Below are 27,452 nucleotides of genomic sequence, written 5' to 3' on the forward strand. Positions count from 1 at the left end.
AAGAAAATTCTAGGATTCTACACAGTGAAGAAAAGCCTAGTGGTGTGACCACATACTGATTGGAAACTGAACAAAACGAAGCTTAGAGTTTGAGAACTCTGTTTAAACATCCACCCACCTGCTAATAAAAACAAAGAAATAACTTCATCCTGTGATTTTGAGATTTGAAAAAACAAAATCAAATTAGGAAGTACCACAGTAATCGTCAGTTTTTGAACATTGTCCAATATTTTGTAAAAACAATTGCATTAAATCTTCAATTAACTTTTTAAATTATTTCTTTAACAGTAACTAACTAGAGCAAAAACTGAACTTCAAACTTATGGAGAACATTGCTGCAATGCAATGCAAGACAGTTAATATGCTGGAAGAATGTTCCTGCAAGTTTAAGCATTTGGTAAGGTTGTTGGAAATAATGACGAGTATTTGGTTTTACACCACAGACAACTGAAATGCAGGTTTGACGAGATCAGGTTATGCAGAAAAACTAGTTTTGCATAAGAAATGAGGTCTCAGTCACTAGGGTTGGAACTGAGCTGCTGACAGTATAAATGATGTAATAATTATGTTTTGAGACATTTGAAAAAATGAATCTTGATCAGGTCCCAACCTTCCTTTGAACTGAAGTCCAACATGAAGGAGGTTAAAAGTCTTCAACCACAAAGATCCTCCTGCTTCAAAAACTGAGTGAATTAGGGCAAAGTTCAGCTCTGAAATAAAAAAGGAGGGTAATGACCTCCAAACGTAACACTGTTTCACTGGAAATAAAAGTGCCTTTCCTAAAAGACCAGGCAGGTGTAAATGTGCCAAGAAAGGAGGAGACGTGGAACCGAATGGAAAAGACGTGGAACCGAACGGAGGAGAAGTGGAACCGAATGGAAAAGACGTGGAACCGAACGGAGGAGAAGTGGAACCGAATGGAAAAGACGTGGAACCGAACGGAGGAGACGTGGAACCGAATGGAAAAGACGTGGAACCGAACGGAGGAGACGTGGAACCTAACGGAGGAGACGTGGAACCGAATGGAAAAGACGTGGAACCGAACGGAGGAGAAGTGGAACCGAATGGAAAAGACGTGGAACCGAACGGAGGAGACGTGGAACCGAATGGAAAAGACGTGGAACCGAACGGAGGAGACGTGGAACCTAACGGAGGAGACGTGGAACCGAATGGAAAAGACGTGGAACCGAATGGAGGAGACGTGGAACCGAATGGAAAAGACGTGGAACCGAACGGAGGAGACGTGGAACCGAATGGAAAAGACGTGGAACCGAACGGAGGAGACGTGGAACCGAATGGAAAAGACGTGGAACCGAACGGAGGAGACGTGGAACCGAATGGAAAAGACGTGGAACCGAACGGAGGAGACATGGAACCGTGCGGAGAAGACGTGGAACCGAATGGAGGAAACGTGGAACCGTGCGGAGAAGACGTGTGGCATCTGCCTCCAATTTTACTGCTTTGTTCTTTTTGGAGAGAAAAGCTCTTTTTCCTAACAATTCTTGGTTTTAAAACAGCAACTTTTAGCATGCCAGCTGAGGCACATCAGGTCTGAGATGCAGATCTTATAAAAGATTCTGAACAGGCATTTTAAATAGACAACCATTGACTTTATCTTTCCTAATATTCCGGAACCCGATTTAAAAACAGCAGAAACAAGTCAAACTTCAGCTTCAATGGAATCAGTCAGTGATCCATGAAACCACAGTAAATGTTAAATAGCTACTGGTTGTCAAATACATTCTTATTCCAGGGGTTTTACATTAATATTTACATGACAACACTTGTGTATAATGTTTGTTGTTACTTTTTAACTATTCTACGTTAAAATAACAATCAGTGAAGTATTCACTTGCTTTTCTAAAAAAATATTACTATTCTTTAAAGACATACTTTGTGTTTTTGGTGTTTTTAACATGTTCTTGTGGCCTTTTTGTAACGACGGAGGACGTATACAAAGAAAATTAAGCATAAATTTGTATTTCTGAGTATTTCTTTATCCAAATTGCTGTGAATCAAGAGCAGATGATAAAATAGTTTTTGAACAACGTAGAAAATCTGCTGGACAGGCCACGAGCTCCCCGCTTCACTCTGCTCTGCAACAGGGAGGGGAATGGAAGTGGGCTTGCTCCATGCCAACAGTCCCACCCACAACTCAAATTTCTAATGATCTAATGCAGCTCTGCAGAAACTATGACCTGGATGATGAAATACGTTTTGGCTAAAAATGGCATATTCAGAATAAGACCACTGGGAATGCTCTGAGAATAGATCAAAAGATGATCGGAGTGGGTCTTTGAGCTGCAATCATGGTGTTTTAGTGAAATACAGTACATTTTTATATCAGAACACCAGCCCTCACCTGTATTCCTGAGGTGGCTCCCCCGGTCTCGTTGCTCTGGTGACTGGACTGACTGGACTCCGGGGACACAGATCCTGGGTCCCCTAAACTCCCCGTCACCCCGCTAGAGCTCCGTGAGGACGAACCTCCCATCAATCCGTTCTGCTCCATCCCTGGGTGTTCACCTGCCCCTGCAGAGTCACCCTGTGCCCCTGATTTGTTCCCCTCTACCTCTCCGCCCTGCCTTTCGTCATCATTGCAGCCCTCATCCTCCTCTGCAGATTCCAGAGCCACAGGTCCAAGAAGGAGGATTTCCCTCCTCCTCTGCTCGGCCCGTTTCTGCTGGGCTGTGGGGCTGAGCGGCAGACGCCGTTTGCTGGATTTTTCTGTGAGAGTTCTGTCAGAACTGAGCTGGAATCCAGATTCGGGGCTGTTCTTTATTTGGCTCCACTGCTGCCGGGACGTCCAGCTGACTGGTGCTTCGTCTACACTTTGATTGATGAAAAGCCTTCGAGCCAGTTCTGTGCAGTCCTCCCTCTCACACGTGCTTTGGTCTTCTTTCCTGTCCATGCTTGAGGACCTGGAGAGCCCGGTGTATTGTGGGGGTCGACAGCGATGTAGGGTGGGGGTGTCAGGTGCTCGTACTTCAGCTTGGGAAAGCCTTGGGTCCCTGATGGGTGAGCTGATGTAGGTGGGAGGGTGAGATGGACGGAAGACTTGAGAGGGCAGGGCGGGGGAACAGTGGTCATGATGCTGGAGAGTGTGACAGCTGTCCTTCTGATGCCTGTCATGTTGAGTGTGGGGGCTTTCTTCAGGAGGCTGAGGGTCTTTCAACTCACTTGCTGGCACATGATGGTCATTTAAAGGGATGTTCATTTTAACAGTTTGCTGAAACTCTTGTGCATTTGGAGCAGGTTCTCCAGAGTTTGAGCTGCTTATATGCTCGTCTAAAGCATTGTGCGATGAGTAGTTGCTCATTTTTGTTGAAACAGAAGACACTTTTAAAGCTGCTTCTGCTAACTTCTGGGTGGTTTCTGAGCTGTAAGCCGGACTGGCGGATTTGGTCTCACTTAACTGATTCAAGCCCTCGACTTCATTATTGCCAAGTTGAGGGATTCCTCCCTCTGGTGACGGGCCTCTCTGAATGTGCCTTTTGGTATCTGGACTTCCTGCCATACCTTTTCGCTCTTTCAACCAGTGGAAGGGGCTGTTAGACTCATGACAGGACCAAAGTCTTGATCGAGAAGACACCCAGGATGGAGTCGACAGCTGCTCTGATGCTGGGGCCTGATTTAACCCATAAATGTTCTGGTTCCTACCCTCAATCTGGGTTTTGGAGGTAAGGCTGGAGTTTTGAGACTGAACAGGAGATCCAGACCAGGACTGACAGCGTGGCTGCTGGTTGTACCTGGAGGATGAGGTGTGCTCAAGGGCATGGGCCAGTTTGATCCTCAGTAAGGGGGAACCAAACTCCTCCACAGCCCTTTGAGTAGCTGCCCTGCCGATTGCATCACAATGTGGCCAACACAAGCTGGGGGAGAATCTCTGCTGGTGACTTTCTGGAGACTTAAAAGTCAGCTTTGGGCTGGAGCCGCACGACGAACCAGGACTTCCGAATTCCACCGGATCACTAAAGCGTTTTCGAAAATGGGAAGGGGTGGACTCTTCCTCTGTGGCTCGTCTTCCGCACACGGAGCTGTGTGGACTGTCCACAGTCTTCACATTAGACTTCTCAACATAACTGAAGGTAACCACGGAGCGCTTCCCATCAGGTGGTGTGCGACGACCACCACCCTTTCCATATGTGGGTGAACTCCACTTCTGGGTGACTTTAGGAGAGCTGCTGGTTTGTGGAAGTTGAAAGTTAACACTGTTTCTTGAGGAAGTGCGGTTCTGAAGCAGGTCATGAGCTGCTGAGGTCCTGCTGATGGTGGTCTGGCCTGCCAGCTGAAAGCTGAGCTTTGTGGGGCTGCTCTGAGTGGAAAGCCCCTGGGCTGTGCCCTGTTCACAGTCTCCAGTCTGATCTGGGGCAGATCTTACTTCCACGTAAAGATGAAGGACTTTTTCAGGCTGGGACATGACCTCCTCTCAGAACTCAAAGAGGACAGAGAAACCGATAAATGTAGGTATTTTCTTCTTGTCTGGTGGAAAGTCGTTTTTTTGCTGGTGGTGGGTGCCAGTTTATCTTAGGGGGGTGTTTTTTCTGGCCTGCAGTGCATCTGTACGCAGGGCAAAGACACACGTGCTTGACAGCAGGAGGACCGCATGCCGATGGAAGTCGCCCAACAGCTTCCTGTCGCTCATACCTGTGAGGAAAGAGAAGACATGTTGGTATTTTAATTAAATTACATACGAGGAATTATTCTAAAAAAAATAATCCTCTAAAAATTAAACACTTTAATTTACCATTTATGTACATTAAGAAACGGTTACTGTTGAAGTACAAAATGTTTTATTCCTCCTTACACTGAAATAACTTTTTATGTATTACTCTTTTTAACATACATGAACAGTAGTTGCATTACAAATGCGACAGGGCCATCAGGGAGGCAGAGAGGCCCAGAGGAAGATGATTTGTTGCCACCAAAGACAGGAAGTCTGTAGTAATGCCCTGGCAGGTATTGATTCAGTAGAGAGCAGGAGAGCCTGAACTATATTTGTGGCTCTCATCCATTAATTCATCTACTGACTACTAAGACTTTAGGGGAGCAAACAAGAGGTGATGGGAGAAAGCACCAGAGGCAGATAAAGAGGTAGCAGCAAGGCAGCAGGATGCAGAGCTCTGCAGGCACTCAGAGTGACAGCAGTGTAGAGTTACCGGAAGACACACAATTCTGACACAAGATAAGGTTTAACTGGATGATGGTGAAATACTACACCCGCTGTAAGTTGTATGTACTTTCGCTTTGAAATGATGGTACAGACAGAAGCAAAATTGTCCTAACCAACATGGTTTGGTCAAAGTTTGCTATTGGTTTCAGTTTCTTTCTTTTCTGGACTTCATCCAAAGGCACACAGTCAAGCTGAAAACCTAGACTAACGGGGCACCTGCCTTTGTCTCCTTTGTTCCAAGGAGTCATCCTCCTGGTCTCACACTGTGATTTGGGTAGACTTTGCCCACAACATTTTGCCATCTGCCACAAGATGGCAAACATTGAATGTGGAGGATGCTGCTGCTCAATACCGTTTCTGTCTGAAAAGGCTGGAGCTGACACAGAAAGGCATGTTGCCATGCTGCAACATTTGTAGCATGGCAGTTTGACTGAAAGAAGTTTGGTCCACAGTTCATTGGTCTCTAAACTCAGTGGCTGTTTGGTGCAGCTGCTCCAGGTCCCTGCCAGTTCACCCCACTTTCCGTATGTCCAGGATCAAATCTGTATTAAACATTAAGCTATATTTTAAAGTTTAGCTTAGTGGTGACCTTAAAAGACCCACTCCAATGAAAATGGTGTTTTTTTGTTTTTAGCAAGTTCTTGTTGCATTTTCCTCATGATAGAGGATATACATAAAGAAAATTAAGCTTAAAATTGCATTTCTGAGTATTTCTTTAATCAAATATAGTGAATCAGGTGCAGTAGAAAAAATACAGTTTTAAAGCGTATAGTTGTTCCATACAACTACAATCAGCAGGTCACAAGGTCCCTGCTCCGCTCCATTCTGATGCGTCCACTTGTAGATGACGTTGCATGTATGTATGTCTTTATTTTTCTCATCTGAGCTGATTCTGATGTCCAAAAAAGCAGCTTTGCACCATGCAACATTTCACAAAAGTGTTGCAAATCTCAGCATCAGAATTTGTTGGAATTACGTCAATTGCATTAATTGTTAAAGAGTTACAGTAGTTCAAAGAGCGTTTGTTATTTGCTGTCACTGGCAACAGCTCTGGTATTAAAGAGTTTACTGCTGCAGTCAAGCTTAACCATGTCAAAAAATCTCATCTGTGACCAGGACAGTTTGAAAAACAGATTTACAGCTATAAAATATGAAATGGTTGACCCTAACCCTAGACAACCCATTTTGATCAATTTTATTCAGCTTTGTGAAGCAATAACCACCTACCTTAAGCCTCGTGGCCCACCATGACCATCTCAGTAAAATGTCTTGGACCACTGGTTCCAGTGGCAAGAGGGACCTTTATACCAGTTTGAGAGAGGTAAACAGCTCCTCATTTAATCTAGTGTTTGAAAAGATGATAACTTGTCCCTCTTTTGATCTATAACACTAAAAAAATGATGTGGGTATGACACAAAACTCCTTAAGGTCCACGAAAACAACTTTATGTGCTAACTTACACAGGTAATTAAACCCCAGGCAGCAAGTGTAGCTCTAATTTTAGCTCCCTGGATGTGATACAGTTCACGTGGGGGCTTGTGCTAATATTAGCTCTCAGCTTCTGATGGGGCTGTGCAATAATATTTTAGCTGTACGGCACCTTAGTAGTGTAGTAACTCTGAGGGGATTATGGAGACTTGAATAAACGGAGGGGTATTCTGGGACATTTGGACAGAGTGACGCCAACTGTCCGGACCCAAATTATCCCCTCACCCTACTCAGAAAAGATATGGATTGCTCCATGTGATTCATGGTTACACAATTCACTGAAAATCTGCCAAAAAATGCCCACGTTCTTGTTTCAACTCCCTGGGAACCTTACTTCTACTATGCTGCTTTATAATTAACCAAACAGAAGTAAGCCAGATCTGACTGGAATTAAAAATTATGAGGACTGTGATGAATAACATCGTGTTTAAGCCTCACTCTCCTCATGTAAGAATTTTAAGGCAGGGAAAGACAAACACAATAGGTCTTATGACTCATGCAGAGGCTGCAGAGGTAGGCATGTTTGTAGGGACAAAGACACAAGAAGATTCTTAAACAGAAGAAAAAAAGAGATTTATAGTCGGCATCATACTGACTATGAACTTCCTGAGTGTTTGACTCCTTCATTCCCTACATGACTCAAAACGTGTGTAATTAATCAGAGATGGTGCAACTGCAACACACTGTTGGATGTCTTGACCTTGGCTACAAACTGGATTTGCCCCGTCTCAGTTTGATTTCTAAAATTGATTTTATTCTGAAATATGACCAGTTTGTACTACACGCTACCCATGATACAACCACCAAAATAAAATATTTACATGCTGTATACTTCTCACAGAGAGGGTAATTAACTAAGACTGAAGACAGCTATTGATGAACAACCTCAACCTGATGTGAGAGACAAAGGAAAAGTCAACAACAAAACCCTTACAGTTTTGCTGTCATTAAAACACAGACAATATTACATGATTACAACTGCTTGTTTAAAGAACATAGTTTGATGAAAAATATGCTTTTGGTATTTTTAAAGAAAATTAAGATTAAAAATTGCATTTCTGAGTATTTATTTATTCAAGTTGTTGTGAATCAGAATGCAGTTTAAAAAAGATTAATGACAGAATAAACACTGGGTGGGCCCCCATCTCCCTGCTCTGAGAGCTCATCAGTGGGGAGGGGAAGGCGGGCGGGGTTGCTCCACGCCAACGGTCTCGCCCACAACTCAAAGGTGGATTTCTAATGAACTACTGCCGCTCTGCAGAAACAATGTCCTAGAAAATGACCCAGGTTTGTTGATTTTGGCTAAAATACGCATAGTCAATTAAAACCACTGGGGAGGCTTTGAAAATAGATCAAAAGATGATCAGAGTGGGTCTGTAAAAAGGGGCACTGCCTGAAAAATAAAACATAGTATAATTTGGTTTTTTGACAAAATATCAGCAAGGACCACAAGAAATTTTCAAGCTTTTTCTTCATTTGTTCTTCCACAAATTTGTACAGTACAATTTATTTTTCTGCTTGACAGACAAAATGCCCTTTTGCTTCTTCTCTTTGGTTTATCTGATAATCCATTTGCATTTAAACTGTAGGTAAACCACACCAGGATTCACTTTGGTGGACTCTGGATTCAACATGATTTTGACTATCTCGGTCCAAAAGTTGTTGTTCAAATCAGTAAATGTGCATTCATTTGAATTATTCTAAATAAATGTAAGTGTATTCTGTGTTGCAAAACTTAAAAGATGAAAGCAAATTCATGGATTTAAGCTCAGTTATAGGTTGAATGGTTACAACTCTATGTTTATATCCCACAAATATTTTTATTTTAGTTAAAACTGAGACGTTAATGGGTATAACTTGCTAAATTCTGAATACTAAATCACTAACAACATTGAAAGGATTATGTGTATCGTCCTAAACAAATGTGTAGACGATGGGTTCATTCAGACAGAAAACACAATTTCCAAAGACAATATGCAGGAATGCCAAATGAAGACACCAAATATTTTTAAGACTAATGAAAAAAGGGATAAGATTATGGTAAGATCAATCAATAACTAAATGAATATTAAGTTTCTTGAATAAAGGGCGACATTTTTGACTTGAGATGCTCCATCAGAATGGAAGATAATGAGTAGTCCTCAGCCAACAAAATATCTTTGTGTCATTAACACTTGTGATCACATTTTCCTAAATTAAATTGCAAACTAACATAATTCACAAAGATGCAGTGCTATGCTGTCAACATCTTGATTATCATTCAAGCCAATCAGCTGTTTATCTTTATCGACACACACTGTCAGCACAAACCGGAGGCAACCACGTATGTGTACTACAGAATCCAATGTTTCTCCCCTCCCTTCCTCCACGTCCCATCTCAATCTCATACTCACCTCTCCTCCTCTCACAGCCGCTTCCTCTGTGCAGGATTTACACCTCCCACAGTCTTTATCTGGCTTCATCCATTCCAAACTCCTTTTTTCCCTTCCTTTCATCTTCACCTCTTTTCTTTCCTTTTTTCTCAGCAGAGCAATCGGCACAGACCTGTCCAGCCAGCACAGCCTCCTTTCCTCAGCAGCACCGCTCACACCCAGCCTATTAGCACACTCATACTACCTATACTCCGCCTCTACCCCCTTCCCCTGCCTTTCACATACATGCTGAGTCAGTTCAGAGTGGTTAACACAGGAATGGAAGCCGCTGCAAGGAGGGAACATGCAACGACTAGAGGGCCGCAGGGAGCGTAAAAGCACCAGGCAGCAGCTCGGTCTGGACTCCCACCCCCCAAACCCCCCATGTAGGATGCAGTTTAAAATAAAAGCAACAGACGTCAGAGAAGGAGAACCGGGCTGCAGGGAGGGGATTTCTGTGCACGTGTTAAAGTGAATCTCTAAGAAACATCAAGGTTACAGTGAATTAAAAGAGTCCAGAAAAATACTTCAAAATTATTCATACAAACGGAATTTTCTACATGAAAAGCTATATTTTTCATGATACAGTCGTACTTAGCTTTATTTTTATTCTAAAATGATTGATTCGATTTTTACATTTAAAGAGTGCTCAAGTAGTCATTTGCACCACTGCACTTTCCTCCTATTGTTGTCTCATTATACTAACAGTCTAAGGTACATCAAGTTTAGGTTTAGTTTGCGTCTTTAACATGCAAATATTTATTTTACATAATTCCTGCAAATAGTTCCTGTTAATAATTAGTAAATAAAAGTTCTGTTAAGCCAATTTCCTTTTTTTTGAGACAACTCAAATATGTCAACTATTTCTCACCTGAAATTAACAAGAAAATATAGATTACAATGAATCGATCATCCCTACTTTGATTATGCATTCATTAAAGTCCCACTCCTATGTTCCCAGTGGTCTTTTAATAATGATTATGCTGTTTTTAGACAACAAAAATTGTCTAAAAAATGTTGTGTCAAAATGTTATTTTCCAGGACAGAGTTTCTGCAGAGCGGAAGGAAATTCACCTCTGAGTTGTGGGGATGACTATTGGCATAGAGTAAGCTCACCCTCATTTCCCATCATCCATCTGTTCAAATTTTCTCATGCTAGCTCACAGCTCCTCACAACCTCAACCTAACATTATTGGTGCAACAAAAATTGCGAGCAGTATTGGAGCCATCCAGCCATACAGTTTGGAGGCAGACGCCAACTCAGACGAGGAAAAAAAGGTGTACATGGATCAAGTCGTCTACAACTGATCTGAATGGAGCAGAGCAGGGGGCTTGCATATTTAAGTCACAAAAAAGCTCTTTTCCAAACAGCTCTTTTTCGTCTGCTCCTGATTGACAATGATATGATTAAAGAAATACTCAGAAATACAATTTAGGCTTAAGTTTCTTCATCTATGTCCTCCTTTCTCAGAAAATCCAAAAGGAACATGTATAAACCCCAAATACATCATTTTCATCACTTGAATTTGCATGGTTTCCATCAAATGGTGCAAATAGTCCTTCAAACAGGTTTGTTTTGCCAGTTCTTTAGAAGCATTAAAACCCTGGAAGGTCTAACTGAAAGCACAAACCATATAAAATGTAGGAAAAAGACACTTGCATCTACTGCAAATCAACTGCTATCACTGGTCATCAATTAAACGATGTAAGACAACAACCACAGGCTCACTGAGGCTCTCCATCACCATTAGGTGCTTTTCTAAATATACTGAAAATACAAATTCAAGTGAAGTCAAATGTATATGAAAAGGCCTTTTTTGCAAAGAAAACCCCACCAGATGATAGTTTACAGATCAAATCTGGCATCCAGAAAAAGAGTTTAGATCTGTCAGTGTTTGAAGAAAACCTCATAGATCAGAATACAATCTAGACAAATTTCCGTAAAAGTTTAGTTCAGCTTTATTGACAGTATTATAAAATGAACAATCCTACTCCAATTCAGGTTTGATGGCATTTTCACAGATTCAGTTCAGTTTAAACATACAGAAGAGTTTTAAACTCATATTTAGACTAGACTGCTGTTTAACAGTCATAAGAGTGAACCAAACGGTCGAGGAACATCAAGCAGTTCCAACAGCTACTCATCTGGAGGAAGTCTAAACCCAAAATAAGCATATTAAACATATATATAAAAATCATGACTCATGTGATTTTAGAAGGATCTTAATATCTTTGCATCTTTTTCACAGATTTACATTTGTCCAGATTTGTCCCGTTACCACTTGAAAATGCTTGAAATGTTTGCAAACTTTCTACAGAATCAACTAATTCAATTCCTACATCATTGAATCATCCTAATGTGAACTAGCCTTATATTTCAACTTAAAATTCACGTACATAAAGCTCTGCCTAATTTGTTTTTTTTTTTAATCGCTTTTAAAAAATACAGTTAGCAAGTTGTGAATGGGCTTGTCAAAGGCTGCTATACTAACAATTTACAACCCACATTGTCAGGTTTTACAGCTGTGCTATTACTGCTGGATGTGTAAGCTAATCGCCATCTTCAGGAAATCGACTCAGTGCCACTGAGGATCTTCCTTTCAGACACTTTGAGCTAGTAACTAAATTATTCAGGAGTCTGTGATTAGCTGAAAGAGAACCTGTAAATTTAGTGGAATGTTTCATGAAAATAAAATGATGTGTCTAAACAAAGAGAAAAAGAAGGTAAAGCTTGTTCCCACAGAAGAAGAAGCAAATAATGAGGCCATTTTGTGTTCCCAAAAGATCACATTCCCTCAGTAGGTCAATATTCTGTTAACACACATTAACCTATTATTAGACTTTGGATCAAATCTGACCCAATTTATAAAAAATAACCTCCTTTCACTCCTTTTTTAATTCAAACAGGTCTTTTAGAAGGTCTAATTCAACTTTTTTCTCTATTTGTATAGGATTCTGTTTTCTAACTTTCTTAACTCACAAAGAAAGACATAAATGTTGTAGTAAAAAAAAAAAAAACTGCAACTAAAGCACCTGTTAAACCCACAAATACTTTTGTGATGCCAACTAACACTGAACCCTCAAGGTGGGGTCATACCTGTCCTTGTGTGAACCTTCATAGAGCATTTGTCTGCTGTAGATCTATAAGGTTGTGACCAGTAAAACCTATAGCCTCATGGGCAAAATGGGCAGAAGGCTGGTTCCAATTGCAGCAGGTTTATTAGCACAGCTAAAGGTCCACAAAGCTAGATCAGGGTCAGGCAGGCAGGGGTCAACAACAAGCACAGGAGCATCAGAGAGGAAACTGGAGTAGTCAGGATCCAGGCGAGATTTGGGGCAGGCTGCAGGCAAACAGAGTCAAAACAGGCTTAGGAAATCAGAAGATCAAGACTGGATGTAATGTAGGCAGAGTGGCACTAGCAACACTTTACACTGAGTGAGGCTCAGCGCAGTGCTTAAATATAATGTGAGTGATTGCACACGAGTCAGGTGTGTGGTATTGCACTGGGGTTGCTGGGAGATGTAGTGCGTTCAGAACTCTGGAGACGGTTCCCGCCTGTGACCAGAGGGGAAGATAGAGTTCTGACTTCTGACAGTAGGTCATGGAAGGATCCCTTTTCAAAAGCACTAATGACAAAAAAAAAGACAACAGGGTTAATGTTTGTGGTACACATCTAAATGTTTTGTCATTATGATTTGATCACTACAAAAAACTGACTGAAAGCAACAACCAAAAAAATGAATTGGAAACTGCAAGATTGACTGGAAGCTTTGTAGACACAAATGTGATTATGCGAGTTTACAGGCAAACCTGCTTGTTATGGTAGAATACTTTACAGATATCTCTACAACCTTGAGTTAGACTCGAAGAAAGATCCTTTCTTTGATTTGATCTCTGATGCTCATCATGTGGGAATAAAAGTGGGCACACACAACTAAACGTGCAAGTATGTGAACTATATTATACCGGTTATACCGGTTGAGTTATATCTGCAGGATGTCCAATAAAAAGCGATAATGGACACCTAAAAAAGAAGTTTACGGTCACGTAGCCTTAATCTTTCTACATTATTGGACTTGCCTAAACTCCAGTTGGTAACAGAAACTCAAAAGATAGATAAATAATGTTATTATTTATTAATTTATGAAAAAACGTGTTTATTAATGCACATTTAATAATCAGAGTAAATGGTGAATATAAGTGGTGTAGGAAACTACTTGTGGAAATTTAGCTTCATTATCTGGACAAAAAGAAGGGGTAAGAGGTGAACTTTCCCTCTGAAGTAATGTTTTGTATCACTTAACATGACATTTAGCTTATATAGCACTTTTCTCCACTAGTTAGTCCTCATCCGCCAGCTGCTGCAGAGCAAGCTGCAGCTTACCATTGCAAGGCACATTGTCAAAATTATTTTAATGTGAGAAACACAAGATTAAAGTACTAATTATGGATTTTATATTATTTCTTTTGCAAGTGACCATGGATAATTATAGCAGGATAATTCCATTGAGGCATCTATTATTAGAAATCATTGGACTTCACATTAGATGGTTCATGCCTCTGTGTTGTCTACTAATTCCTTTTAACGAACACCTCATTGGGCATTATCCATTACTTATCAGAGATCATATAAATGAAATTACATAAATTATATTAAATGTTCCTCTTGCATGTGCGTTTTTTGGGAGGCATTCCGGTTTCCTCTCAAGACCGAAAATATGCTTCTAGGGTTGATTGGTGACTATAAATTGTCCTTTAGATGTGAATTTCAGTGTGTGCATCATCTGTCTCTGAGTGTCCCTGCAGTAAGCACTGTCCAGGGTTGTAACCCATCTTTACCCAACAATAGCTTGGTAAGCTCTAGCATCCATGTGCCCCTGAGCAGGACTAAGCAGGTTCGGAGGATGAGTGACTGAATTACAGATGCTGTGACGTTTGGTCTCATCTTTATAAACAGCACATATTGAGTCACTGATTTAGTTCTCTAACCACCTCTGAGGGCATGACAGAATGGAAAATCAAAGCGATCGAAATGGCTGTGCATGAGTGGATTTAGGGCCGTGCTCACCAAACACGTGTCGGGCAACCTAATTTAACTATGTTGTTCATTAGATGCTCACAAAACAGATTGGAAGAAGCACAATTTTAAACCCCTTACTTTGATATTTCTAGTTTGTGACAGTTTGCAAAGGATGTGAGTTATTTTGTTTTCATGTCAATAAAAAAGTTCAATACACACTAGTTTGACAACCATTTTGCCCCCCCCCCCCCCCCCCCCCCCTTTTGGGGATCACTGAGCTGTAGGAACAGTTGCACTCAGTTGCACATCATCCCATTCCAACCCCTTACTGCAGGGAGGTGCTGGGTGCCATTTATAGTTCTTGGTATAACCAGCCAGGGGTTTGAACTCACAAGTATCCAGTCTCATGCTACTTTATCACTAAACCACTGACCTGGTTTTGAAATGCCCTCCTTTTCACATTGATTATGTCTTAATTTCCATCCATTTTCTGAACTCGCTAAATCGCCAACCCAGCAACTGTTGAGAGAAGGTGGGATACACACTAACCGATCAAGAGTGTTTTTGGACAGTGGGAGAAACCAGAGTGCCTGGAAAAAACCCATAAGGAGAGCTTGGGAATTCCACACAGAAAGGTCCCAGACAGAATTTGAACCAGGTCCTCCTACGGGCAACCACTACGCCACCATGCAGTTGCTTCAAATGAAACTGTACTGATCAAATAAATACTAGTAACATTATGCCTCATTTTCCAGGATATGAATAATTTTGGGCTTGACTGTCACGGTGGGAGGGGTGGAGTCACCAGAATAATCAGAGGTAGCTTATTAAACTATTATTATACCACCTTATTTGTTTGCATTTACTTGTTTTTTATTTATTCTATTTTTTTTTCATGATTACAAGCTGTTATGGTAACGCACAAATTCCCCACGTGTGGGATCAATAAAGTAATTCTAATTCTGATTATCAAACAAATAAATAACATCAAGTGACTTTTAGGAAAAGTTACATTAAAATGTGCTTCACACCGCAGTTTCCATGATTACCCTGAAACTCCTTGCTTGTTATTTTTTAAAAAGAGCTGCTTAAAGCTGAAAATGCATTAGAGAGCTGTTGCAAACTTACTACAGACATGGAGGAGGAAAGCAGATAATAAATTGGTAGAAATTCTTTTCTTTTTAATGCTGGTTGGACCCAATAATGCGGAAATGGAACAGGGCTTTATTTTAGAAAGCTGATAAATGTTAACTGCAAATCACAAGTGTGTGTTTCTGTAATAAAAACTAATGTGCTTTGATTGTTTGATTGTTGTTTCAACAATCGTAAACATCCTCACGCACACCAAACAGGGTCATACTACTGTCAAACAGTTAATACGAAAAAAGTATCTAGCACTACTTAACTAGTATTTTTTTTTACAAGGTTCCCTGTCTGCCTGGCTCTTTTTTAAAAGAACTTACTATTATTATTATTATTATTAACCTCAAAATAACTTCTGCTGTTTTAATTTCTCTCAACTCCAAGAATTGGTAGCTAAAGAGAAAAATCTCAAAGGGTTTTAATTTTTAACAAATGTTCAAGCGCTGAATACAAAGACGTGTCATCTGCTGTCATCCTTTTTATATCTTGTCTTTTTTTAATGCCACTGACTGAGTTTGCAGCCCAATCACAGAGGTTTCCTGAGTGTGAGTGGAAGTATGAGGTTAAACAGGTGAAAACAACAGGCACTTGTCAGCACCAGCCCCTCCACCTCCCTGCAGACTGCACCAAACAGCACTGAGCCAGCTCTCAGCTGTGTCAGCGTCTCTGAAACAGATGCCCTCCCCCAAAAAGCTGTGGGAAGAAAGCAGTGACTCTTTCTGTTATGCTGTTCTATTTTAGACAAATAACATCAACTATCATCCAATTAAGTGATAAGTTGATTGGCTTAATCAGGTAAGAGTAACCTCTGAGGGGAGACACAGGACTCCCATAGGAACAACAATGGTGCTCATTGATTCATAACCTTTTAAAAATAGACTTACTTTGTGACAAGCGGACGATTGGTTCTGGGCGTCTCTCATTATTAAGTGCATTTTTCTGCTAATGTTGAGAATGTACAGAAGACTCCAGGACCTCTTGGTTTTCAAGAATCATACATGTTTTTTTAAGCTGAAGACTTTAATTTCAGTTCTAAAATGTCAATGATTAATTTGGACAATAACGTGAATATTCGCTTTTCCAGTATTTCAATCTTAATCCAAATAAGTATTTATGGGAAATAAGATTTTGCCATGGAGACAGTTTGAAATCTTCTTACATCAAAGCTTTAGATCCAGTTTTTACTTTCTTTCTACAACCGTAAAACTACTAAACTTTCAAGTGCCTACTTCCAATTACAAGTGATTGCACATTTCAAGCATTTACAGTTTTTCAGTCCACTTTTAGGCTCTATGTACAACATGAGTGGTCACTGAACCTGCGTTGAAAGCTAAACCAGTTCAACTTTAACCAATCAGGGAATTGGATTTGGCAAGATTTGCACCGCTTCGACATTTCGAACTAAGCCTTTTTCAAACTGTGAGTACATGCGCTAGTATTGGGAAGTGACAGTCCAGTGTGAACACAGTATGATAAAAGCGCGTTTAATAACCCGTGTTCAGCACTTTCTTAACCCTTGTGCTATCCTAGGCACTTTAACATTGGGAGTTGGGTCATCTAAACCCACTAGACAGTGTGCTAAACCTTTTTTTAAATGATTTGTGAACCTCACTGGTGTTTATGGATTACATGAAATCTTTCCACCTTTATCCACCTTTGTCATGGTAGGGAGAACACGTCAATGTAAGGGTGGGGTCATCTAAGATAGCACAAGGGTTACATGTGCATCACATGCCCGGTGTGGACGTAGCATAGCTCTTCAACCGTTCACGCAATTATGTAATTCCAGTGGATTCTGAAGCAGAGAAAAGCAGCCTTAACCTGATATGCAACACTGTGCAACAGTGAAGTCGATACATTTTTAATGTAAATCAGCTGATTCTGTGCTTTGTGCTGTAATGTTACACTTTACATCAGTAATGTGTTGCATATTGGTGCAAAGCCAAGTGACATCACAGATGTTAAAAGGTTAAAATTCCCTCTGAACTTAAAAGGTCGTATTTTGGTACAGCAGATGGGATATGACAGATTTAAAAAAAAAATAGTGTCAGTGTATCAACCTGTTCTGATCAGAGCATTTTCACACTTTTTGGAACACAATAGAGTCAGTTTATTAGACTTAATTTTTGTTCTTCCAATTCCCATTCCAGCTGGAATGTTTGGGTCAAACGTTAAAGCTCTTGTATTAAAACGCTTTCTGTTAGATATTCAAGGTTGCTTTTGCAGGTGGTGAACAAAAAAAAGTAAAGATGTAGAAACGAAGAGATAAAACACCAACAGATGCATTACTTGAGGAAATGTTATATTGAAACAGCTTGTGACTATAAACCAGGGGGATAGTTGGCCTTGGTCAATAGATGATCTTTTCCTTTTAACATGTAGTATACTGATTTGAAATCTCACTGCATGTCTTCCCATCAGCATCTTTTTGATTGAGCCAAGTGTTCTGTCTAATTTTTGGAAAGGCAAAGCCTTTTTGTGTTAAAAAGTCTGAGCATACCTGATGAATCATGTCCAAAACACTATAAACACGTGTATGAATCGTTAAAAATGTCTTAAAATGCTAAATATCTTGTTTATGCCATACAAAACCTTGATCCCAGGATTTGAGGGATTCTTTGATTTGGGAGAAAACTGTCAAATGACTCATCCTGCCATTTTGGTATGATAGTTAGTTTGGCATCATCAGAGACGCCTCAAAGACTTTGTTGCTTTCTTGCAAAAGGAAATCAAAACAAGGCCTCAGCTTTTTTTAAACCATCAGCTCTTAAATCAACCAACCAGAATGAACATTTAGGAGAGAAGGGCGTATAAAACTTTCCACAACGTTCACACCGAGCATGTTTAGCCCATGGTGTTCACACTGGACTGTCACCAAGTGATACCTGCACAGGTCCACCACCTACAGTTACAAGAGTCTTGGTGTGAAATTTTGAAACTCTCGCAAATCTGACTCCAGGCTTTTTCTTTTACAGATCTATTCTCTATATAAAAGACTTGGTATCATATAATTCCAGCAGGGCACAAACCACAAATATTAACTTCTCCCTCATAATCAATTTTTAAACGGTTGGCACTTCTGTGAATTAGAAGAGGTGCGCTCAATGGCCACATGTTTTGTACGTAGAGCGAAAACGGTCTTAAAAATGGGCGAAGCGATGCGTGAATGAGAGAGTTTTGAACACAGAAGCCTGAAAAGCGCAAATATGTGTCTTTAAAAAGACCTTCCATTGAAAGTGGTTGTTTAAACACCGTTGATGTGAGTGTAGCTTTAGGTGTATACAATACAATGTTGTTTTTTTTCTTCAGCTACTCTCTTTAAGGGTCGCCACAGTAGATGATGCTATGAATCACACATGGTTTAACTAGCTTCTATGACAGTGACCCATCCACCTGCATTTACCTGGACTTGGGACATGGAAACACTGGAAAGTGTTCTATGTTGTGGTATAGTCCCAGACAGAGATGAACCCAACCCGGCCTAGCTTCTGTGATCAGAAAAGATCAAACTTGGCAAGGCCGGAATGGTCATAAGAGTTATGCAACACAAAAAAAACGGCCTGTTGGATTTTATCTCGTACATTAGAAAGCCTTTGGGTTTAAAGTAAACCACCTGAAGATCCAAACACTCTTCAATAAAAACAAAGTACCCAGAGAATTATAGAATTGCCTGCATAACTTGCCACAGATTCTTTGAATCCAGTTTCCAAGTGTCGTCTTTAAATCCACTGTCATTAAATGCACAGAGTATGAGGGTGATGAAAATTAGGGTCATAATTTTAAGTTGAAAACTGGCAAAAAACTAATTAAGAGCTTAACTTTTGGTTTACATCATAAAGCTTCAAGACATCGAGTCTAGAGTGATATCATTTGCTCTTGAGCAGCTAAGCAGGAGTCTGATTGAAGTGGGATTGCATATCACTTAGAAAAAATCAATAACTGGCACTAAAATATCAGCAAACAGCCAAGAATGATCCTCATCCTCACATTGCGCTGTGAGCGAAAGACCGGTGTGACAAAATAAGCAACATTTCAGCAAGGAGCCAGGAGAAGGGGCCTCTACAACACGTTTGCCTTTCATTAATCACACAGGACTCAGGCCGCTGCAAAGCTCTCCATCTGCTCCATCAGCCAACATGCAGAAAAAGCCTCGCAGATGGAAGCAGCTACCATGCAGTCGCTACATGCAAGGGTTGTAAAATGCTAATGCTCAGCAGCATCACACAAGCTGGCTCCTTTGCACAAGCTAAGAGAGTCCTTTCTTTGCCAGGACTGCCTCAATGTAAAATCTCCATGTAACACCTCTAAAGCGTATTGTGGAGCAGAACAAACACAGAAAGGCTCGTTATCAAAAGTTGGTTGGAAAAACGTGATATCCACCTTCAGAGGAAAATAAAAAAGAATGAATGGGAGGGAGGGAGCAAAGAGGAGAGTGTGGGAAGAAATAAAAAAACACACGTGGGAAGGAGAAGAGAAAACAGCGTCTGATTTGGACACTTGTGCTTCAAAACCAACAGTAAAAGGAATTGAGTATCCAGATCTTTTAACCTAAACCCGATCACCGCTAGAGCTGACTGTGACATCACCACAGCTTCACTCAGGTCATTACAGCCTCTCTGTATTTGTGTCCTACAGCAGTGTTCTCCAACCCTTTTCAGGCCACCGACCTGTTTCATGTCAGACAATATTTTCAAGGATCAGTCCGAACAGGGCAGCAGTTTGCGTTTAAGATTTTTAAGCTCCTGGTTTCTAAAAAAACTATTTTTCTAAATAAAATGGTATATCAAAAAAATGTTGGTAAAAAAATCTGAAAACGCCGACTAGCGACCTGTCCAGAAGTGGGCGGGATGGGCTCTGGCAGCCCCGAAAGGGACAGCCCTAGACCGAACCTGGCCCTAATCCAAACCAGTTCCACCTCAAAATTACATTTCCCTCGTAATTGAAGCCCTAACCTAACCAAAACGGGTTTAGAAGATGAATGAATGAATGAAAGAATGAAAATTCAGAAAATATGAGTCGATTTTTATTTATTTATTTATTTTTACAGATGAAGATTCAATTAACAAAGTTGTTGAGTTGTAGAAGTTGTTTCTGAATTGTTAATAATTAAACAAAAGCAACATTACAGTTTTTCCATAAAATATCATTATGACACTGAGACTTTAATCCAGATCATCTTTCAGAGTCAAAAGATATCATATTTTGTTTTTAAATCCCGATTAACTGTGTAGTTTTCAACACAGAGGAACATTTTCTGTACTCATGTTTCTTAATAGTTGCCCTCCTCTACGTCTCCCACGCTGTAGGAAAATTCATAAATGTCCTTTTTACAAGTTTACACAAATCATTAAAAACTTCCACAAATCAGCAACTTTGTTTGATTGAATTTTCATCCTCTGTCAAATGTTTGCAGCTGGTTTAAACCTCAACTTTGTGATGAAGCTTTTCCGTTGAACGTCAAAGTGGATGTTAACCACTTGATGCTAACTTCAGCTGCATCTGACTTTTTAAGGTATTGTAACGTACGGCTCCGAATTAAGGAAAATTTGGAGACGGCCATTTTCAAATGTGAAGCCTTTCATGTAGCTTCAGTGGTTGCTGTCAGCCGCAGCCATGCCAGACACAGCACAAAACGGAAGACTTGCCCTAACCCTGTCTCCTCGATCGATTTCCACACGCACACGCTCTCATGACACTCCTGTTTATTCACCTGCTCCTCTTCCCACACTCTTCCAATCACATTCATCGAGCTGACTGGAGCACCAATGTAAACACGGAATCATTTAACGCTAACTGAGGATAGCAACACAGAACAGATTAATGCAGCTTAACGTTGATGGAAACGTGGGAACATTTGTGTCAATAAATCTGTATAACTCCTGTTTTTTTCTGGAATTATTACCTTTATTTTTCTTTAAGGCTCTTCTTCAGTTTCTTCACTACAACTCTTTTCTCCCCAAAGAAACTTCCCAAATACGATTTATTGTTTGGTTTTCATTAGTTTTTAAGTCTTGAGCTACCAACTTAAAGTAAAGTGACGCGTCAAGACAGACAGATGTGGCGAAGAGAAGCTGGTAGTTTTTCAAAATAAAACTTCCTTTAGTATCAGAAAAAAAACAAGTCTGAAATAATTGGAGTCAGCATATGTATTTTTTTTTCTGTCTATGGACACTGTCCTACAGTATGACCCTCTAATGCAGGGGTCTCAAACTCAATTTACCTGGGGGCCACTGAAGGCAGGGTCTAGCTGAGGAAGGGCCGCAACTTCAACGCACACACGCAACTAGTGAGTGTCTGAGAGCCAATAAATTTGTATGGAACATGTGCTGTACTAATAACTATACTTTATTATTAACTGTTGTCTGTACAAAATGTACTTATAAAACTCTCATTCAAATAAAATACGTAAATAAAAAAATCAATAAGTAAACAAATCAGTAACATATTTCTGTTCATTTAGTCTTCTATATCTGCTGTTTTCTCATTTAAATGTCCTTATTAACACAGTTCAGTTAACACTGTTGAATTATAACTATTAAACACAAAAGAAGACTAAAATTTTACAGTTCTGTAACCTCCATCAATGGGTTCTTCTGAACACGGCTTCTCTTTTCTTCTTGCTGCTGGACACTTGGTTGCTTCCTCAGCTGAGACCCTCAGTGTGGATGAAGATGATAGTCTGTAAATCTGGATTGAACTTGGATTTATTGAAATTTAAGGTTGAGAAGTCAGAGGATGTGCTCCCAATTTTGAATCTGTGTTTAATTTTGTTTTTATGTATACTTTTTAAAACACAAATTAGTAAAGGTGTCATGGTTTGGGTTTCTTTTGTCTTGGTTTTTGATTTATTTCTGTCATGTTTGGTTCTGTTTCCTGTTTTATTTTGAAAGGTGTTCTGTTTGGTCATGTTCCTGAGTTTTACTTCCTTGTCCCTCTCTGTCCTGATCATGTTCACCTGTGTCTTGTCTGCCCTGTCTGTATTTAAGTCTCGTCTCTCCCTTCCTCTTGTGCTGGTCCATTAACGTCTCTATCGTCTTCATGTCATAGCGTCATTTATTTCTTGGATGTTTCCATGTTTCATGCCACGCCACAGTCTAGTTTTGTTTTTGTTATCCTGCTCGGCAGCGCCTTTTGTTTTGCAATAAACCCTCTTGCCTCGGAACCGTTTGCCTCCCGCCTCTGCGTCTGGGTCCTACCTGCTCTCAAGCCCCCCTCACCCTGACAAAAGGAGGAAAAAAAATCAGAAACCATTTTTGGATTTTATTTATGACTTTTTGCACATTTAAACCCTGGTCACAAGTTACTGTAGAGCAGCCGGTGAGCCAGTCCTATATTTTTTTTAAAAACCGTATGGAAATTCATGTTGGTGACACCAAATAAGTGCAGCCAAGATGCACAATCGGCGTGTTTGAGATCACGCAGGTGGACGAAACGCTGCGCTGATCACCTGCCATGGTGTGTGACGTATGTTTTTGCTCCAACAAGACCGGTCAATCATCACAAAAATATCACCAGAAAGGGGCGGAAACTTAGTACTGCACTGCCTGCAAACCGCCAATGACTACAAAACAATGCATTATGGGAAATGTGTCCCGACGGTTCTTGTAGTTGAGTGATCAATTAAAATAATTTAAAATCCCTATTGATTAAAAAGGGCTACATACATTACAAAACATTAAAATAAATAAAGATATAATAACACAGATCATACTAAGGGAGGGGCACATTAAAACTAAATTGAATGTTAAGGACAAGTCCAACTTCTTATTCTCCTTCAGTCTCGCTGCAGCTTCGCCTTAACACCCCCCCCCCCCCCGGCGCGGCGCTGGTTCTTCTCACGTCTATCGTTGCATTTTCTTTACGTATTTCCAGTGTTTCTAAGACCACATCGTGTTGTCGCTCGCACGTGTTTAATGCCAAAGCCCCGTTAGTTGTCACGCATGTAGGTGTGGGACATTTATTCTCCGTAGCAACCCATCCCCTGCGGGAGCGGGATGAGTCGGCGACCCGCGCCTAACTGTTAGCAGGAATTAGCAGAAGAGATCACATCACTCCTGTGTTACTTTCGCTCCATTGGCTCCCAGTTGATTCCAGAATCAAGTTCAAGATCCTCCTGTTAACCTATAAGGCCTTACATGGAATGGCCCCGTCCTATATTAAGGACCTCATAGTCCCTTACCATCCGATAAGAACACTTCGCTCGCAAAATGCAGGACTGCTTCTGCTTCCTAGAATTAGTAAAAGTACGGTTGGAGGTAGAGCGTTTAGTCACAAAGCCCCTGTTTTATGGAATAAGCTCCCAGCTCATGTAAGAGAGGCCGACTCAGTTTCTACATTCAAAGTTAGACTGAAAACATTCCTCTTTGGACAGGCTTATTGTCAGACTAGTTAGTATTCAGAGATTATTTAACTTAATGTTAATTTGTTTAAATTAAACTTAATAACTATTTCTTTTAAAAGGCTGCTAGAAGTTGAAGCTGGGGTAACTATGGTGCACTGGGGCTCTGTCCTCTTTTCTTTTCTACTTCTACGCTTCCTCTCCTCTATTCTTGATCATTATTCATCATTTAGTTCTCCATGCCTCTGTTTGGTGCAGTGCGATTCATGTATTGTCCCTCTTTTCCTCTCCCCTCCTGGGGAGTGGGAGTGCTTCCAGACTCCAGTTGGCTCATCCGTGCTCCAGTTGCTGACCGTCTACCTCGCCTTTGCTCCCGCTCCTACACCTGGCTGTGGATCCTGCCTCTGGCTCATCTCTGGCTCGTCTCTGCTCTGTACCTGACCGAGTACCTCGTCTCTGCTCCTGCTCCTACACCTGGCTGTGGTTCCTGTCTCCGGCTCGACTCGCGCCCCTGACTGTCCCCACAACCACGGCTAGATGACGCTAGTCTGCTGGACTTTATATATGTAGTTGTAGATTTAGATAAGTTAATTCTTCTCTAAGAGTCTGGTAAATCGCCTGTCCGTCCTGGGGGGGGATCCCTCCTTCATGTGGGCACCCCTGAGGTTTCTTCGTTTTTTCCGGAATCCGTTTTTTTTTCCGGAGTTTTTCCTTACCGCGAAGGGGGGTCTAAGGGCAGGGATGCCAGTATAGCATAGTCAGTTTGTTAGTTCAATTTAGTATTTTCCTATTGAACTCTTTGTATTCATGATCCTTTTGAGTACATGTTTACTTCGAAGCCCATCGAGACGACTGTTGTTGTGATTTTGGGCTATACAAATAAAATTGAATTGAATTGAACTAACTGGCGTAACCATAACCTCAGCCCTCCTCCGGGTCTGTGCTCTGATACCGTTTTTAACATATTTTTGATAACTCTAATTTTTCTAACAACATTTTTCTGTAGTTCAAGTTACTCAACTTATAAACTGACCAAGCAGATGCCTTAATTTAAGTATGTGGTCTCATCTGCAACGTTCAAATTGTTTGACAGATTCTCCTGAATCCGCTTTCAAGTGGCAGAAGTAAGGACTTTCGACAAGCTCACTCCTGATTGGAGAGAGTGGTTGCCACATTGACTCAGATCAACTGCTGCTTACTGACGACGTCTGGTGCCAACACAGCGGTGTCTGTATCGCAGAAAAATGGCAACTGAATTGACTTCATATTGTTGGAAATGGAAGTAAACCATGGGTGACATCACACTTGGTCCAGTTCTCATTTACAGTCAATGGGGTGAGACAAATTGTAGTTTTTGTTAACATGCAAGTTGCCATCTATTATGTGTTAGAATCCTGCACTTCGGTTTGGATTTTAGGGATATTTCAGTTCTTGTCATGTGTGTTTTCATGTTTTCTCTATCAGTCACAGCACTGTAGGTTGTCAATCATCCACGCCGTCTTGATTTGTGTTAATGATTCTTAAGTCACTTACATGGTATATTGTTCTTCATTGTCATGTCATCTCTTTTGTCGCATTTTTGTTCCTCCTTGGGTTTTGTCATGTTTAACTTCTTTTATTAAAGGTTTAAATTTCCTGCCACCTGGACTCATGCATTCTGGGTCCTCATCCACAAGTTCCTGATAATGAGTCTGCAGCAAAGCTTTACAATGCCTGAAAACCATCACTATATGGATTTGGTGTGTTTCAGATGGCTCTCTTGTATTAGATGGGCTCAGATCAAGTTGATGTGACACCCAACCAAAAATATCCAACCAATCAGAGACTAACATTCTGCTGATGTGAATGAAAAAGTACCAGGTACAGGGTACCGACTCTTATGGAAACACACAAATCAGGTGGAGCCATGCCAAGACGGCATCTGTGGAAAAGTAGCCATGACAACTGCATCACAAGCAGACTCTTTTAACCTAATTATGATGGCCTTTTTACTCATTGCAAGCAGTTTCATCCAAACTGCTGAGATATTTCACAATTTTAGTCTAAAGGCAAGGAAAATTGAAACAAATGTCTTGATTAATAACAAACAAAATCACCATTGCTTCCTGTTTTGCCTGCTTTTAAGATCTAGTCTAGAGGAAGAGTGAAAGCTCTGGGCAATAGGTTCAACTTTCTTCATCTCAGTTCCTTGGAGACACGTGGCTGCAGCTCCTCCTTGACCCTCAACTGTCACAGAGGTAAGAAATAACGGGCATGTGGGACTCTCCATCTGCAGTGTGACAAACACCAGCAGGCTGTTTCCATAAGGGCAACACTCATAGAGAGCAGCAGTGCCATCTACTCCAGGGAAAGAAAGAAAGAAAACAACGCCGGCAGTGCAGACGGATTTTCACGGAATCCGACAAATGCAAAGAAAAAACACTTTCGGCTTCTCTCTGCAGATCACGAAGCTGTCTGTTTTTCTAAATGCAGTCATGTAACAGTCTTTAACCAGTTCTGCTCCTCTGTTCTGCAAGAACTGCAGGGGAGAGAGGAGGCATCAGTGTCTGCAGATCATTTATGGCTAGTAAACAATCATCTGATCCTGCCAAATGCATCTCCACATCTTTGATTCATGCACAGGAGTCACTCTTCCCTCAACAGTGAGTTAAAGTACCCCAAAATATAAAACATTCAGTGGAGGGTGCACAGGATGACTTTTAGATAAATACATTTTCCTGATCAGATCATTTATTTATACCAATTAATGCAGCAGAAAAGTGAATCCATGGTTCTGGAAATGTGCAGAAGGGTTGCATAATAAAGTCATTAAGCCTTCCTGCAGCCTGTTGTGCCACCACTTCTGAAAAATGTGCATAATGTGCGTTCAGGTGCAGACAAAGTTATCTAAAATCTCCTCACGTACACTCTCACCTCAGATGAAAGCATCCAACTTTTTTCCTGACGGGAACAAAACTTGAGTGAAGCTCTGCAGCCGTGACCCGGACGCGTCAATGACACCGGCGGCCGCTCTGCATCCTACAGGTTCGACCCGGTGCGTCAGTGACGCAGCAGCTTCTTCAAGTTGCGCTCTGTCTTTGCGACAGCGCAGACTGCTCAGACGGCAGCTTGGGAAGATGCGGAAACAGCCGTGAAGTCAGCGCATCCCGAGCGGCTGCGGCGCCCTGTAGCTCCCCGGATGATGAGACGTGGCTGCGGCGTGGTCTGCTGCAGACAGCGCGCTGACGCTGCGGTCCACATCCACTCCCCCCCGGCAGGTGAGGGAGGGGCGGTCTGTTTCCTGTCAGAATGAGGCTGCGATGTGGTCCTCGCCGGCTTTTTACAGTCTGACATCCCTCTGATCGTGCCTCTCCTGCGCCCGCCTCTCCTCTCCGTCCTCCTGACTGCAGGGTTGGGCATGCTCAGTTCCCCCGTCGCCTGTTTTTAGAGCATCATTAACACAAAGATGAGAAGAATCCAACCCCTTAGGGAGGTGTCAAAACCCCCATTGACGAGTAGAAGTCTTAAATCTCACCGTTACCACCACTCCAGTCTACAGACATGGGCGGGTTTAGATGTTTTAGGGAGCAAGGGCAGTTAAGCCCCCCCCCCCCCCCTTCTGTCTACATTTAATTTTTAAAAAATGTTTTAGGTTATACTTTTTTAATCCAGTAGTGGCATTATGGTTTCCTTTTTTTCTGCTCGAAACGAAGCCACCATAAAACTAAAAATACATAAATATGACTCAGACAGCAGAAACCGAGACAGATATTTGTGTCATGGTTTGAGTTTGTTGTCTTGTTTTTCGTCCTTGTTCTGTCTTGTTTGTTTCTGTTTCCTGTTTTATTTTGAAAGGTTTCCTGTCTTGTCTTGTTTCTTGAGTTTTACTTCCTTTGGTC

General features: G+C 41.1%; 1 protein-coding gene across 3 annotated transcripts in view; it reads right to left on the bottom strand.

Annotated features, from left to right (window-relative positions):
* Nucleotides 1-27,102, bottom strand: part of LOC101166258 (PH and SEC7 domain-containing protein 1) — a 135,091-nt gene extending 107,989 nt beyond the window's left edge. The window contains exons 1-2 of one of the 3 annotated variants that reach the window (XM_011488421.3): nt 26,488-27,102; nt 2,363-4,647 (exon numbers count right to left, since the gene is read on the bottom strand). In XM_011488421.3, the coding sequence (XP_011486723.2) occupies nt 2,363-4,420 (2,058 nt within the window). In that variant the 5' untranslated portion in view covers nt 4,421-4,647; nt 26,488-27,102. Of the gene's footprint in view, nt 1-2,362; nt 4,648-6,400; nt 6,536-9,054; nt 9,346-26,487 lie in introns of those variants that run through there. The other 2 variants (XM_020711956.2, XM_020711957.2) reach the window with 2 other exon arrangements.
* Between the last annotated feature and the right edge of the window lie 350 nt (nt 27,103-27,452).

Source organism: Oryzias latipes, chromosome 19, assembly GCF_002234675.1.
Source record: "Oryzias latipes chromosome 19, ASM223467v1".
Lineage (NCBI taxonomy): Eukaryota > Metazoa > Chordata > Actinopteri > Beloniformes > Adrianichthyidae > Oryzias > Oryzias latipes.